The following is a 17,333-nucleotide window of genomic DNA, read 5'->3' on the forward strand; positions in this document are numbered from 1 at the left end:
GGCCTGGGCGCCCCTTGGTTCTCTTCCCTGGCCCCGTCCCTTCCAGAGAACGAATAGGGAGGAGCCTCGTGGGCGCTCGAAGCCACACCCCACCTTCCATTGTCCCGCCTTCCGCTTCGCCCCGCCCCCGCGTACCTCTGCCCCGGACCAGCAGGAGCGGCAGCTGATGCGCGTGCGCGCGTGCGGCAGGAGTCGCGAGCACGAGCGCACGTCGGCGGCGCGCGTGCGCGCGTGCGCCGGCGCTAGGTGACCCCGCCTCCCGCTCCGCCCCGCCTCCCGCCCCGCCCCGCCCCCGCCCCCGCCCCCGCCGGCCCTCCCTGCTCCTGTCGGCCTCCGGGCTCTGAAGATCCCGGCACCCGCGCGCGCTCTGCAGCCATGGAGGTGCCCGGGAGCTTGTACAAGAAAGTCAAGCTGAGCAACAACGTGCAGAACTGGGTGAGTGGGGACGGAGGAGGCTGGTTCCGGAGCCCCTGCCTGCCTTCCGCCTCCCTTTGCATCCTCCCCGGGGCGCCGGGGATGGGTACCAGAGGCCGCGGCGCCTTGCAGCCGGGGTGGTGGGCGGGTGGTGCGGGGCGTGGGTCGGGGGCTACGTGGCGTCCCACCACCCCCCTCCGTGGGAAGAACGTCCTCTTCTTCCCCGGTTCCTCGGCTCCGATGAGACCTCGACGTAAAGTCTTTGCCGAGAAGAGCCGGCGGCTGCGGAAACCGGCACCTCCGGAGGGGAGCGAGCTGGTTGCATCCCCTGGCGTGGCGTGGCGTGACGGTCTGCAGAGGAGGCGGGGGCGGGCGCGCGTCTCGGGGCGTGCTGCTCCTGGCTGGTTTCTCTTGGCTCCGCCAGCGCGGTTACCCAGGGTCGTGTGTGTGTGTGTGTCCATTTCCAAGTCTTTCCATGTCTGCGCTTCAGTGGGCAGAGAGAGTGCCCAACAATGTATCCATTCATGGGCTGAGAATTCGCTGAACTGAGCTTCTTTGTGGCTCGGTGTTAAAATGGAATGGCATAACATTACATGGGAGTTTTTAAGACTCAATTCCTGGAGACAGCAAGGTGTGGGGAGACGGAATGGGTTATAAGGTTTAGCAGCGACTGCCAGTTGGCTTTGAGGGTCGGGTGGGTGGTGTGTCCTCCTGTAGGCTGCTTCCTTCCTTCTTCTTTGGTAAGAAACAGCCTTTAATTCAAACGCGTTAGTGCCCTCCTGGGTGGGGTGGGGAGATGGTGTCCAATCTGGCTCTTTGGAAAGGCGCTGGTTTTAGGTGTAGGTGGGCATTTTTATCTCACAGCACAACGAAGCCATGAGGTTTACAGGCAGCCTTTGCAAATCGTTTCAGGCAGATGCTCATCTGCAGCCAGTCATTTCCCGTGTCTGTCTTTGCCCAGGAGGCTCACCTGCTTCCTTTCTCCTTGTAGATATTGTCTTTTCCTTAGGTGTTAGGGAAGGCGAGTTAGAACATTGGAAAGAGCACTTACTGGACTACTGGCCTGGTGTCTCTGACACCAGCTTGGCCATTCACTAGTGTGTGATCTTGAGGAAAATAACTTTACTTCTTTTAAACCTCAGCTGACTAAAGAAGGGTATGACAGTGTGTACCTCACAGGGTTATTTCGAAGAGTAAAGGAGATAATGCATTTGAAAAAGTACAAGGAAGTGTCATGAAACTGTCGACTCTGCTCCTGTTATCTTGAGTATAATAGGGGACTCCGTTAAAGTATTTAAAGGTAATTTCAGTTACACCATCTGTTGGTCATTTATTTACTATTCCATTTGCCAAATAAATGAATATTTGTTGTAGAGACCTGTGCCAGACATAGAAAAGATGAAAAATGAGGGACGCGCTGTTTGCATTTCTGGTTGCTCATGGCCTGATTGGGGTTGTAAATGACTTTGCCAGGTGATAAGTTTGTCATTTTGAAATTCATTTATTTTATTTATTTTTTGCAATTTGGAGGAGAGATTAATTTAGCCTTGGTGTTTTGGGGAGGGTTTACAAAAGAGAAATGTGCCCACATTTCTGAGGGAGAGGGGAGCTGTGTGAATAAGGGCTGGGGATAAGAATTATTTTTTATTCTATGACCAACTCACAGTTTACTCTGGAGAGTTTTTGTTGAGGAGTGGAGATAAAATTCCATAAGCTGGGACTATGTTATGCAGTTGTTTTTGTTAATCCTCACCCAAAGATATTTTCCCATTGGTTTTTAGGGAGAGTGGAAGAGAGAGGGAAAGGCAGAGAGAAACATCGATGTGAGAGAAACACATCGATTGGTTGCCTCCTTTATACATCCCAACCAGGGCCCAGGCCAGGGAGGAACCTGCAACGAAGGTATGTGCCCTTGACCAGAATCGAACCTGGGACCCTTTGGTCCGCATGCCGATGCTCTATCCACTTATCCAAACTGGCTAGGATTAGGTTATGCAGTTGTTAATGTTTGCTCCCAGTGTTAAGACTTGATTCTGTGGGAGATTTAAAAAAAAATTTTATTTTATTTTATTATTACATTTAAAAAATATATATTTTTATTGTTTTCAGAGAGGAAGGGAGGGATAGAGAGATAGGAACATCAATGATGAGAAAGAATTATCGATCAGCTGCCTCCTGCATGCCCCATACTATGGGTCCCAGGCATGTGCTGCCCTGACCGGAAATGGAACCGTGACCTCCTGGTTCATAGGTTGATGCTCAACCACTGAGCCACACTGGCCTGGCATTCTGTGGGAGATTTTTGATGAGGCTAGAATTTTTAATTTTCTGGGCCTTGTAAGTCTTTTTTTTTTTGTCCCAGTAGGGAACATCCACCATATTTCCAGGATTGAGATTGACACAAACTTGAAGAACTCATACACCTTTAATGTTCCTATTGCATGATAAAACTGGTGTTCCAGGAAGACCAGGTGATTGAGAAATTAGACATTGTTCCAGATGTGGAAGCCCTGGAAAACAGACAGGGTTATAGTGAGGTTTAAATGAATTACAGGCATACCTCATTTTATTGCAGTTCACAGATACTGATTTCATCAACATTGAGGTAAGACCTTCTTCCTTCAGCAGAAAGATTATCACTCACTGAAGACTCAGTTGATGGTTACCATTTTTAGCAATAATGTATTTCTAAATTAGTTATGCAGGTTCTTTTTTAGACATAATGCTTTCGCACACTAAATAGACTGCATTGTAGTGTAAAGATAATTTTTATGTACGTTGTGAATCCAGACATTTCTGTAACTGGTTTTATTGTGGTAGCCTGGAACCAAACCCAAGAGATCTCTGAGGTATGCTTGCGACATGCCTTGTTCCACAGGTTGGGATGCAGTGGTAAAACAACAGAAAAGGGCTCTGCTGTCATGGGTATTACATTCTACTTGAGAGACAGTTAATTGAAAATAAACAAATAAATGAAGGAGATAATTTTCCTTGTTGCTACTTATACCTTTTCTGAACATTTCCCCCCTGAATACTGCCAGGTGCCTTTCACAGAAGGCCAGCTGCCTGTTCTGAATTTTGGGGGAGACTGAATGAAGTAGCACAAAAATGAGACAGGAGTGCAGAAATGGCACACATAGCATATTGAAGGCCAACCGAGAAGCCCGTATAAATCATTCTTTGGAGCATGGGCCTCGCTCTTGTCAGGGGTAGATATTGATCTTCCCATTCCAGAAGCTAGGGAGATATTATAGGAATAGTTGCCCAAAGAGGAAAAGCTGGTTTTTTTTTTTTTTTTACCAAGAATGTACTCTTTTTTTCTTCTTCTCTTTTTTCTGACAATATTTTTTTCCATTGATTTTTAGAGATTGGCGGGGAAAGAGAGAGACTGAAAGAAACACAGATGTGAGAGAGACACATCGATTGGATGCTTCTTGCATGCCTTCGACCAGGGCCTGGAGCCTCTAACCAAGATTGTGCCCAGAATCGAATTCGGCCTTCAGTCCATAGGCTGATGCTCTATCCATTGGGCCACACTGCCTAGGGCACAAAGAATGTACTCTTTAATGTTGACTAGCAACAACAATAAAAAGAATGATAGCAAGGTCTAGCTCTGTATCTTACAATCTGGTAGCCACTAGCCACTTGTGGCAAGTTAAATTCAGCCAAAGTTATAAAATAAAAAAATTCTGTTTCTTAGTTTCTCTGGCCACATTTCAAGTGCAGCATTGCCTCATGTAGCTACTGACCACTGTATTGGACATGCAGTATAGACCATTTTCATCATCTGAGAACAGCAGGGCAGGTCTAAGTAGTCACTTTGGGGTGGATGCCAACATTCTTCCTACTTACCTAAGTATACTCGTATTCGTGGTCTTATCTTTACTTTCTGACCAGGGCAAGGAAATTTCAAGAGGTAATGACTTCTATCAGGATTTTAGGCAATTCTGAGCTCTGGCTCCTCGCAGGGTACCCAGCACTGTTAGCCCCTCCCTTAGCACAGTTGCTTCTCTAAATTTGAAATGTGAAATAAACTTTCCCATCCTGGCTTTGTTACATAGAATTTTGAGGTTTAGGTCTTTACCAGTGGTTTTCAACCAGGTAACATTTTGCCACCCCCCTGGGAACACTTTGCAATATCTGGAGACATATTTGGTTGTTACACTGTGTGTGTGTGTGTGTGTGTGTGTGTGTGTGTGTGTGTACCCCTGCGCATCTGGCGAGTAGAGGCTTGGGATGCTGCTAAACATTCTACATGCACATAATAGCTCCAACAGTAGATTATCTGGGCCAGAAAGTTATTATTTATGAAGTTGAGAAAGTCTGCTTTACTCTTGGCTTTGACTTAGCAAAAGGGGAAAATGTTATGTAAAACTTAAATGCAAAAGTAGTAATTTAAAATAAAAATCCAATTGATACTAGAATTCTCTTTTTCACCCACTTGGAAGTTACCATCTCTTGCTCTGAGTTGGATCAATTACCCATAGCATACCAACAATAAAATTCCAACCCTGAATTATTTTAAAAACACATTACTAAGTCATTACTTCAAATGAAGAGTATAATACTTCTTTCTGTTACTTACCTAAGGGGTAAACATTTTAGTGAAAAATCCTTTCCTAAGGACACAGTTCTTTACCAAATAAGTTTTAAGTGAGTCAAACTAGTGAAATATTAGACATTATTTTATAGAAGTTCATTTTCTAACTTCAGAAGAATGCAGTCATTAGGTTGCTTTCTCTTATTCTCTCTTTGAAGTTTGCATCCCTTCCCTTTGTCTTTATCTCTCTTTTGTGCTAAGTGTACAATTCATTGTGTCTTTGTATATTCACAGAGTTGTGCAACCATCACCAATATATAAATTGAGAATATTTTCATCACCCCTAATGGAAACCCTATACCCATTAATCATTCCCTACCTTTCTGCTCCCTCCCACCTCCAGCCCCTGACATCCAATAATACACTTTGTGTCTTTGGATTTCCTTGTTCTAGATTCCTATAAATGAAATAATAAATAAATGTAGCCTTGTGTGTGTGTTTTCTTTCACTTAACATACTGTTTTCAAGGTTAATTCACTTTGTACTATGTATCGGTAGTTCACTCCTTTATATAGTTGAATTTTCCATTATATGGATATACCCCCTTTTGTTCATTTGAGCTATTTCTACCTGTGGCTATTACAAATAATGCTGCTGTGAGCAATTGTATATTAGTTTTTCTGTGCACTCATGGTTGTAATAGTTAATTTCAACCTTTCCGGTAGAAGTTAGTGAGCTGTTGGCTGCCAGCGTCTGAAATCCCTTCATGTGTGTGGGGTCTGTCCTGCTGTCTTCATGGTTGAGGCAAGGGTCTGTCACCGTGTCATGATTTCTTTATCTGTTCGTAGTTGGTGCCCTTCCCTGAAATGTTTGTCCTCTTTTATCCCCAGTATCTCGAAGGGATCAATCAACAATACTGAATGAATGAATAGGTATAGTTCCAGACTCATTTCTGACTTCTAGGAATCTTTTAGGGCTGGGCTCCCCACCTGGAGGTTGTCCAGGGGCCCTTCCGTATATAAAATATTTAAATATTTTAAATCTTAAAACAAAAGTTGTGGAGACAAAATATATGTGCAATAGCATGCATAACAGTTGATGGTGATCAGATAAACATACTGGTCATTTGGAGGTTTGGGTTAGGGCCAGAGATCTGCTTCCTGCCATGCAATCCGTGTTACTACTCACGCATGTATTCACAAGGCTTAAGTGTAGCCATCTCAAGTTTTCTCAATCTTCAGGAATGTATGGTCTCCACTTTTGCTGTTTGGCTTGGTATCATTCAAAAACTAATTTCAGTTATCAGTAACTGAACTAAAGGTTTCAGTCATCAATAACTCTGTGAACTAAGGGTTTCTTCTTATTGTATATTACTGTCTCTTCAGTGTTATCCAAATTATGTCTTTGCACATAAAAGGAATGTGCCTGTTACCATTGCAGGAATTCTCTTTAGCAGTCAGTTTAAGGTAGATTGTGGGATGAGTGAGAGAAGTGCAGGTCCTGAATTATTCTTGATATTTGGTATATGCTCTGGGCCTTTACAAATTTCACTTAATGTGGGGCTCTTTATAAAATCATAATAAAGTCACAAAGCATGAAAGTCTCTATATGCCATGGTAGGAAAACTTAGTTTGCCCTAGAGGGAGTGGCTAAAATAACAAAACAGCTCACGTGGAAATTAAGGTGGGTCAGAAAGGAGGCCACTTGTGTGTGTGATGAGGACAGCAGTCTGTAGAATGTGTAGCAAAGGTACAGTGGAATATCAGAGGCCATGTGACTCTGTCTAGCCCGGCAACAGGACTGATAGTCATTTAGTCGTGAATTCTTTGAAAATGAATTGCCTAGTTCTGCTGGATTTAAGATTTCGGAATGTTAGTCATCATTTCATTTGCATGTTATGCAGAGAAAAGAAAACATGCTGTAAAATAAATGCCTTGTATCTAACTTTTACTGAACACTGGCTAGGCACAAGAAGAGAGGATGGGCATTGTGGAAAAAAACAAAGGAGTATGTCACTCAGGGTGTCTGATCTGGCTCCTCAAGCAAGTCAAAATATATGCACAAAAAGACATCCAAAAGTATTAAAGGGTCTATAAATAAATAATGACTCTGGTAGTACATATTACAGGGTCTATAACACGTAACTAAGCCATTGAAGACAAAGACTAGGAATGTAGAATCAAAAGGAAATACTAACTTAACTCACTCTTGGTCCTTAGTGAGTCACTCATGTTATATTTTTCTGTTAGAATTATAGGAAGGATTTATTTAGAATGGGTGGAGAAGGAAAAGAAAGGGGGAGGGGAGCGAGAAGAAGAATGCACATGGAAGTGGCCTTTAGTGCTTTTATGTAGTTCAAGCATATTTTCAGGACCTTGCAGTTTCAGTTGTTTTAAAAAAATGCTTTTTGATTTATTCTAAAAAACCAGTAGGAAGGAACATGTGGCACATCCTTTTTCTAGAGTTTATTTTTTTATTGGAAAGTACCAAACATACATAAACAATAAGCCTTCTCATACCCAGACTGCCATATTTGCTGCCTGATTTTTTTTTTTTTTTTTTAAATGTAGGAGCATTCTTTTCTAGTGATTAAAGCAAAAGATCTCTGCTTGTCTATATTTTTCTCTCAGCCATATCTTCAGTAGATTATTGCTCGATATTTTTTATACATTCTACTCAATTTACTAAGGAAAGCAGAAGACATGGTATAGGGCTAAAATGAATTAAAATTCATCCAGATACATGTTGCTTTTTGCCCCAAAGCACTTGGAAAAATTTCCCCAAACAAAATGACCTAGTTAAACCTGTTTTGCAACTATAGGAAACTAACTTGTAGGCACCCTCCTTGTTGCTTCCCCCATTTCCTGTCTTCTCGCCTCAGGCAGCCTGCCTGGGAGCTAAAACAGGAGGAGGTGTCTCTGCTTCCCAGAGATGCAGATGTCTGTTTGGAAGCCTGTACTTTGACAGGGGTCTTCAAACTACGGGCCCGCGGGCCACATGCAGCCCACAGAGGAGTCTGATCCGGCCCACCAGGTTTTTTGGGCAGTGAGCGCAGCCGAGGTGTTACAGTAGGAATTAGTAGTTCATATAATCCGGCCCTCCAGCTCTCTGAGGGACCGTGATCTGGCCCCCACTTTAAAAAGTTTGAGGACCCCTGGAAGACATTGGAAGTGCAGAGCTGGAAAGTTAGGTTTGCTTCATCAGCTTATTGGAAAGAAATGGATTGGGAGACTCATATTAAAATTTTTATAAGTGGTTATTGAACAAATAAATATACTAGAGGCCCAGTGTACGAATTTGTGCACAGGTCAGGGGTCCCTCTGAGTGGCCTGCAGGGATTGGGCCGAAACCCCTCAGTCAACGCCGACTGCAGCTCCTATCTGCCCCTCCCGCTTATCCTATCCCCACTGTGCCTGCCTTGGGCTTGTGCCCAAACAGTCCCGATGGGGAGAAGCTGTGGCCTCCAGCCATGAGCCCTGCATCTGTGCCCTCCCAAGGAAAATGGCCTGTAGGATCAGGCTGAAACCAGCTCTCCGACATCCCGGAGGGGTCCCGGATTGTGATAGGATGCAGGCCAGGCTGAAGGACCCTTCTGGTGCACAGTTGGTCTAGGGAGGGACTGTGGGAGGACTCCGGGGTGTGTCTGGCCCATCTCCCTCAGTTAGAGCATCTGCCCCCTACTGGTCAGTGCACGTCATAGTGAGTAGTTGAGCAACCTTAGGATATCATTATCATATTACACTTTGGTTGTTTGGCCGTTCTGCCATTCAGTCTATTTGCGTATTACCCTTTTATTATATAGGTTATTGTAAATACATCTATTAATGAGGTGATCAGTGGGGATGGGTCGGGGTGATGTTTGTGGTGTGCCTATTAAAAGAATTGTCCAACTGTGTATGTGGGCAGTGAGTGACAGCAAGACTCAGATGGGCAGAGATGCCTTCCCCTCCTGTATGCTGCAGGGTATTGGGAACGGGAGATGTGGAAAGAGATCTTGAACCTTAGGCACCTCTCAGGCAGATTTTAGAAAAGACTATCTCTGGAAGTTGAAGAGCTGGATGGAAAGATGTTCCTTTACAAAATCCATATGCTTATCTTTTGAACAATTCAAGTGAACAAGAATTCTTTCTTTTTTCCCCCCTTTTTCCAGGGGATGCAGAGAGCAACTAATGTCACCTATCAAGCTCATCATGTCAGCAGGAACAAGAGAGGCCAGGTGGTGGGGACCAGAGGTGGCTTTCGTGGTTGCACAGTTTGGCTAACAGGTATAGTCAAATGAACCAGGTTATTTCAAAAGCAATGTTATAAACAACCTTGAGCTAGGGGTAAGCATATTTAAATTTTGAGCCCAGTTCTTCTATCTGGAGTGTCATAACATGTAACCAACAAAGTTGCATAATAACCTATTTCCTTTGGGTAATTTCCCCCCCCTATAGAATTGTTAAAATAAATTGATGCACCTTAAAACTATACCTTGTAATTGATAACTACATTACATTCTATAGACTTTTGCATGAAAATAAGATCTGGATTCTGCCTTCAAGAAGCTAACAATCCCCTCTTTTATAGATACTCCTGGGTGTTATGAGGTGGTATGTAACATGGACACTTTGTAATATTGATTGATTAAATGTAGGAAAATTCATTAGAAAAGAATTAATAATGTAAACCAAAGAAGAGAAAGAATGAGTGATAGAGAGAATTTATTCCTTTCATTCACCTTTTGTCTCTTGATTGGTTTTTGTGGTGGTTTTGCCAGAGTCTTTGTGCTTAGCCAAAGTAGGTTGGGGAGAAGGCAAATTCATACAGATTTTGGAGATAGATTAGGAATTGTGTATTTAATAAACATGTATTCAAAATTTATATACATCTCACCAAATTGCCTACTTAGATTTTATACCTATTCACTCTCCCACTAACAGTGTGGGAAGAGGGTCCATTTTCCAGTGTCTTTGTCAACATTAGATAGTACCAACCCTGAACATTTGTGCTAATTGTTAAAAACAACATTTCTACTTTGGTTTCAATGTTAAACAATTCTGTTTGTTTTTGTCTGAAAGAATTCAACACACATCTTCCCATCTCCTCATTCTTAAGACTGGATTGTTGTTAAATTGCTGTTTTTTTCATAGCTCATGTTTGAACACTTAACATACTGTTCTCCAATCTTAGATTTCTGTAATTGTTTGTAATTGAATTCAGTAAGTAAATTAATTCAGTATGTATCTCACCATCAGTTCTTTTATCATTGCATGCTCACTCATGAACTCTTCCTTTGAGTTAGGTTTCAGTTTTCTGTATTTCATTGTTAAATAATTTTGGTAAGATGGTTTTCTGCTAGGTTCTAGGTTCCCTGAATTTTAATTTTCGAGGATGTCTGTCTATTATGACAGCTTGTCTTGCAAAATATATATTTGTGTATTTTTTGTTGTTGTTAATTCTCACCTGAGGATATTTTTCCATGATCTTTTAGAGAGTGGAAGAGAGAGGGAAAATCAGAGAGACACATTGATGTGAGAGAAACATATCGATTGGTTTGCCTCCTGCTCATGCCCTGACCAGAGCCCAGGGTCGGGAGGAGCCTGCAGCCAAGGTACTGGTCCTTGACTGGAATCAAACCCGGGACCCTTTGGTCTATCCTCTGAGCCAAACCAGCTGGGATGCAAAATATATATATATGGTTCATACTCTCTTTGTCCAGAATTCTGAAAGCATTACTCCATCGTCTTCTGGTATTAAAAGTTGTGTGAGACAAATATGATCCTCCCTTCCTCCCCTTATTTTTAAGAGCTTTCCTTTTTCATCTGGATGCGTGAAGAATTATATCTTTCCTGTATTTTCTTTTTTATTTATTTATTTATTTTTATTTTTTTGGGCTAAGGAAAGCAAGTTACAGAGGCAAAAGAAGGACCCTTGGAGCTCAAGAGAAAGAAAGCAAAGGGGGAAGGAAAGGAGAAGGAGAGGGGGGGGGGATGGGAGGGAGGGGGAGGGAGAGGGAGGGAGAGGGAGGGAAGAGGAAGGAGGGGAAGGCAGACGGGAGAGGGGAGAGGGGAGAGGGGAGAGGGGAAAGGGGAGAGGGGAGAGGGGAGAGCCCTTCCCTGTATTTTCTTTTAGAAGTTTTCCCTTTCTCACATAGGCCCTATATCCTTCTGCAGTTGATTTTTGTGTGTAGTGTGGGGAGGGATCCATTTTTTTTTATATGGATAATCAGTTGTCCCAAGAGCATATGCATATATTGATGAGGGTATCTGATCTGCAGTGCCAGCCATCATCAGTTTCCACTTACGTGTGCTTGTTTCTGGGCTCTCTGTTTCATTGGTATACTTGTTGATTCTCCTACGATTACCACATTGTCTTAATTATTATATTTTTATAAATCTTGGAATCTAGTGGGATAAGTCCTCTTATCTTATTCTTTTTAAAAATAATTATTGATTATTATTTTTTTTTTAGAGAGAGGGAGGAAGGGGGAGAAAGAGTGAGAACAAGAAGGAGGGGAATAAGAGGGAAGAGAAAGAGAGAGAAAGAGAAAGATCAGTTTGTTGTCCCACTTATTTATGCATTCATTGGTTGTTTCTTGTATAAACCTTGACTGGGTATATATCTTGGGGTATCGAGATGATGCTCTGATCAACTGAGCTTCTTGGCTAGGGCTTACCTTATTCATTAGGAATAAGAAGATTTTTTTTTTTTTTTGTCTCTGTATTATTGTATAAAATTTTTAATCAGTTTTTCCAATTTCCCCTAAACCTTGTTGGGATTTAGTTTGGTATTACATTAAATGCAAAGCTCAATTTGGTAGAAAATTGATATTTAGGATATTGGATTTTGGGTACTCTTTTTTTCTTTTTAAATATTTTTTTATTGATTCTAAAGAGGAAGGGAGAGGGAGAGAGTGATAGGAGCATCAAAAATGAGAGAGTGCCCAGTCAGGGAGTTGAACTGTGACCTTCTGGTTCATAGGTCCATGTTCAATCACTGAGCCATGCCAGGTGGGTGGGTACTCCTTTTCTTGAACATGGTATATTGCACTTATTTTACCACTAATGATGCTTATAAATACTGTTGATCAGCTTTTTAAAAATATGTTTCTTTTGATTTTTAGAGAGAGAGGAAAGGGGAGGGATAGAGAGATAGAAACATCAGTGAGAGAGAGACATCATTGATTGTCTGCCTCTTGCATGAGCCCTTCTGGGGATCAAGCCACAACCTGGGCATGTGCCCTGACAGGGAATGGATCCTTAATCTCTTGATTCTTGGGTTGACACTCCCCCACTGAGCCATATCAGCCGGGCTATCAGATTTTTTGGTACTTGCATTATGGTCCTGTTGAAGTATAATAATCTCTATTTTGTAAAATCACTGTTTAAAATTTTCTGTTGTTTTTAAATGATCCCTTGTTCTACGTAGTCAACTCAGTTATTTTTTAGACAGTCCCTTATTCTGCAAATTAACCGTTAATTTTTTTTTAGCTTAAATGAAAAGATAAAGTTAGCTGTCTGACCTTGAAGGCTAGCCATCTGATGTAAGGGGCTGATACTACTCCCTATTAGTTATGTACTATACTCAAGGTTATAAGCTGTCTGCAAAAAATAACTTACACAAAGCTCTTTGTAAAGTCTGCAGAATGTCCGGAACCAAGAAACTGGAAGAGACAAAGAACTGGAAGCATATAAATAGGGAAAGCTTCCTCCATAATTTTTTCTCAGAATTTGACAAGAGATATTCTGCTCTAAACCCACATGTAATAAAGACTCCTAACTAATTGGCTCATTAAGGTGTCCTATGTTCCACTCACTGATTTACAATATAACACCATATGTTTTCATAAATGTGTATTTGAAAAGAACATATAGTTTTCTGATGTGTGAATATGTTCATCATATCAAGCTTGGTAGTTACACTGTTAAATCTTCTATAGCCTTTATTGATTTTCTTTTTCTTGTTTTTTATGTTGAAAATGGAGGCCCACATTTCTTTCTTTTCTTGTAATTCAGTAGCTTAATTGGGATCTGTCAAGGTATTAGGTGGTTTGTTTGCCATTTTCCTGGAGCATGGTTTGCTTTTCCTTAGATTTTATTTCAGATAAATTTTCTTTTTTTTTGTATTTTTACATTGGTTGGTTTAGTAGTATCCCAGGACTGCTGAAGCAAATCACTACAAAGTGGGTGGCTTCTAACAACAGAAATTTATCCTTTTGTAGTTCTGGAGGCTAAGAATCTGAGGTCAAGCTGTCGACAGGTTTGGTTCCTTCTGTATACTCTGTTCCCTGTTTCTCTCCTTGCTTATGGAGGTTGCTGGCAACCCTTGGAGTTCTTTGGTTAGTAGATGTATTATTTTATTTGCTTTTACAAGCAAAAACTTATTTAGAAAGTTACAGAGGAAGAAGAAGTGAGCCATGGAAAAGGTGAGTCAGCTGGGCTGTGTGGGCTTGGGAAACAAGTCACAGAGGCCAAAGAAGGGCCCTTGGAGCTTAGCAGAAAGAAAGCAAAGAAAACTCGCCTGGGGAAATAAGGAGGAGAGTGAGGGAGTAGGAGAGAGAGACAGAGAGATCTCCTATCTTCACAACACCTTCTTTCCTCTTTATGTACCTGTCATATAAGGGCACCAAATATTAGATTTAGAGTCCACCCTAATCCTGTACAACTTTTTTTTTTTTTTTTTTAAATAAATCTTTATTGTTTATATTATTACAAATGTTCCTCATCTTTCCCCCCCTCCATTGCTCTCCTCCACCAGGTTCCCACCCCACCCTCTGCCCTTTCCCCACCCCCCATTGTCCTCATCCATAGGTGCACTGTTTATGTTCAGTCCCTTCCCACACCCCCCTCTCCCCTTTTCCCCAAGAATCGTCAGTTCACTCCCCTTCCATACCTCTGATTCTATTATATTCACCAGTTAATATTGTTCATCAGATTTTTTTTTTTAATTCCCTTGGTTTTTAGATTCACTTGTTGATAGTTACGTATTTATTGTTCATAGTTTTTATCTTTATTTACTTTCTCTTCCTAAAGAACCCCCTTCAGCAATTCATATAATTCTGGTTTGGCAGTGATGAACTTCTTTAGCTTTTTTTTTTTTATTAATGAAGCTCTTTATCTGGCCTTAACTTATTACATTCACAAATGCCCTATTTCCAATTAAGGTCACATTCTGAGGTTCCATGTAGACATGAATTTTGGGAGGACACTATTCAATCCAGTTCAGCTGGTTTCTCTTCTTCATGAATACCTTGAATAGCATACCTTAGAGCTGGGCTGTCTACCTTGTTTTATTGTTCTTCTATGACTGCTTTAATAACTTCACATCATTTTTTCTATGTTCACTGTAATCATCTCAATGAATCCTTCTGTGTCAGTAATTCAGTATTCAGCAGTGTCAATTCTTATTTTGTTTCAAATTAAATCCTATCTAATAAAAGAGTAATATGCAAATTGACCATCACTCCAACACACAAAATGGCTGCCCCATGTGGTAAAAGATGGTTGCCCCCATGTGGACACAAGATGGCTGCCACAAGATGGCCAGCAGGGGAGGGCAGTTGGGAGGGACAAGGCCTGCAAGGGAGGGCAGTTGTAAGTGATCAGACCAGGAGGGGAGGGCAGTTGGGGGCGATCAAGCCTTCAGGAAAAGGCAATTAGGGGTGACCAGGCCAGCAGAGGAGGGAAGTTGGGGGCTTCTGGGCCTGCAGAGAAGGGCAGTTGTGGGAGACCCATGCCTTCAGGGGAGAGTATTTAGGGGGACAAGGCCTGTAGGGGAGGGCAGTTAGGGGTGATCATGTCTGTAGTGGAGGGCAATTAGGGGTGACCAGGCCTTCAGGGGAGGGCAGTTAAGGGTGACCAGGCCAGCAGGGGAGGGCAGTTAGGGGCAATCAGACTGGTAGGGGAGTGGTTAGGGGGTGATCAGGCTGGCAGGGAGAAGTGGTTAGGGGCAATCAGGCAGGCAGGCAAGCAGTTGGGAGCCAGCAGTCCTGGATTGTGAGACTAACAGGATTTGGCCTAAACAGGCAGTCTGACATCCCTTGAGGGGTCCTAGATTGGAGAGGGTGCAGGCTGGGCTGAGGGACAACCCTCTTCCATGTGCATGAATTTTGTGCACTGGGCCTCTAAAATTTGTAAAATATATAAATACATGTGTGGATAGGCTTTCCTTATAATTTAGGTTGTCTTTATGTTATAACAAGTTTAGATTTTCATGTTTCAGTTTTTTTATTTTTGAAATTTGTTGCTCAGCTGGTAGTGCAAGAACGTTAATCTCTTTGTTTTAGTATTATTGCTGTCTAACAATATATTCAAAACCCAGCTGTGTAAAAAACAATTTTAATTTGCTCACCATTTTGTGGGTAAGGAATTCAGAAGGGCTCAGGAGAGCAGGTAGGTCTTGCTTGGTTGAGGTCACACTGGTGTGGGCTGCAGTCTTTTTAGGGCTCAACTGGGCTGGGTGTGTGTGAGATGATTCAACTGACAATGCTTGTCAGCTGGGATTTTAGCTAATCACCTGGAGCACCTGCTTGTGATCCCAGAGTAAGGAATAGCTGGCTTTTCTCAAATTAAGTGTTCAAAGAGAAGCTGCATAGCCTTTTCTAGTCCAGCCTTGGCAGTCACACACTGTCATTTTCAGTACAGTCTTTTTTTTTTTTTTTTTTTAATTCTGGGATGTAAAGCTCTTCTTAATTTTAGCTGATATACTATATATATATATATATATATATATATATATATATATATATATATTTTTTTTTTTTTTTTTAATTTTTTTATTTTTAAAATATATTTTATTGATTTTTTTACAGAGAGGAAGGGAGAGAAATAGAGAGTCAGAAACATCGATGAGAGAGAAACATCACCCAGCTGCCTCCTGCACACCTCCTACTGGGGATGTGCCCGCAACCAAGATACATGCCCTTGACTGGAATCGAACCTGGGACCTTTCAGTCCACAGGCTGACACTCTATCCACTGAGCCAAATGGGTTTCAGCTACAATATTATATTAATTGCAGGTATACAACAGTGATTTGACATTTATATACCTTATGAAGTGATCACCAGGACAAGTCTAGTAACTGTGATGACTGTATAAAGTTATTATAATATTATTTATTGTGTTTTCTGTGTTGCACTTTGTAGCTCCTTGACTTATTTGTGTTATAATTATAAGTTTGTACCTTCTAATCCCCTTCGCCTTTTTTCCCACACCTCTACCACCCAACCCTCTGGCAGCTATCAGTTAGTTCTTTATACCTATGAGTCTGTTTTGTTTGTTTAGTTTAAAGTTCATTTAGTTTAAATAAACATTCTGACAGGTGTGAGATGATATGTCATTGTTTCATTACATTCTTTTGGCCACAAGTGAGCCCTATGGCCAGCCTAGATTCAAGGGCAGTGATGTGAGAGTGTCAATGTCACATTGTCGAAAACCTTTCAGGATGAGAAATAGCTGTTGTGGCCATCTTTGGAAAATATAACGTTATGCTATACTCATATGAGTTTTTATTGTTGAGATTATTACAGATGTTCCTCTTTTCCCCCCCATTGCCCTCCTCCACCTGGTTCCCGCCCTAGCTCAGGCCTTTAACACCCTATTGTCTGTGTCCATAGGTAATGCATATATTCATATAAGATCTTTAATTTCTTCCCACCTTCCCCATATCCCTTCCCTCTGAGAATTGTCAGTCTGTTCCATTTTCATGCCTCTGAATCTATTTTATTCATCAGTTTATTTTGTTCATTAGATTTCTTATTTGTTTATTTTGATTTTTAGATTTAGTTGTTGATAGGTATGCATTTGCTGCCATTTTGTTCATTTTTTTTTTTTTAATCTTTTTCTTCTTCCTCTTCTTAAATAATACTTTCAATATTTCATATAATACTGGTTTGGTAGTGATGAACTCCTTTAGCTTTTTCTTCTCTGTAAAGCTCTTTATCTGATCTTCAATTCTAAATGATAGCTTTGCTGGGTAGAGTAATACTGGTTTTAGGTCTTTGCTATTCATCACTTTGAATATTTCTTGGCACCCCCTTTTGATCTGCATAATTTCTGTTGATAAATCAGCTGGCAGTCGAATGGGCATTTCCTTGTCGGTAACTAACTGTTTTCCCTCTTGCTGCTTTTAAGATTCTCTCTTTGTTTTTAGCCCGTGGCATTTTCATTATGATGTGTCTTGGTATGGTCCTCTTTGGGTTCCTCTTGTTTGGGACTCTCAGTGCTTCCTGGACTTGTAAGTGTATTTCTTTCACCAGAGAGGGGAAGTTTTCTGTCATTATTTTTTCAAGTAGATTTTCAATATCTTGCTCTCCCTTTTTCTTCAGGCACCCCCATAATGTGAATGTTGGTATGCTTAAAGTTGTCCCAGCGACTCCTTACACTATCTTCATGTTT

At 41.5% G+C, this 17,333-nt stretch overlaps 1 protein-coding gene across 2 annotated transcripts in view; it reads left to right on the forward strand.

Annotated features, from left to right (window-relative positions):
• Nucleotides 1–302: 302 nt before the first annotated feature.
• PAPSS1 (3'-phosphoadenosine 5'-phosphosulfate synthase 1) overlaps nucleotides 303–17,333 on the forward strand; it is a 106,819-nt gene continuing 89,788 nt past the window's right edge. Inside the window, exons 1-2 of one of the 2 annotated variants that reach the window (XM_084872465.1) lie at nucleotides 303–435; nucleotides 9,105–9,219. In XM_084872465.1, coding sequence (XP_084728591.1) covers nucleotides 376–435; nucleotides 9,105–9,219 — 175 coding nt within the window. In that variant the 5' untranslated portion in view covers nucleotides 303–375. Of the gene's footprint in view, nucleotides 436–5,867; nucleotides 5,887–9,104; nucleotides 9,220–17,333 lie in introns of those variants that run through there. The other variant, XM_084872466.1, reaches the window with a different exon arrangement.

Source organism: Pipistrellus hanaki (genome assembly GCF_964339955.1).
Source record: "Pipistrellus hanaki genome assembly, chromosome: 1".
Lineage (NCBI taxonomy): Eukaryota > Metazoa > Chordata > Mammalia > Chiroptera > Vespertilionidae > Pipistrellus > Pipistrellus hanaki.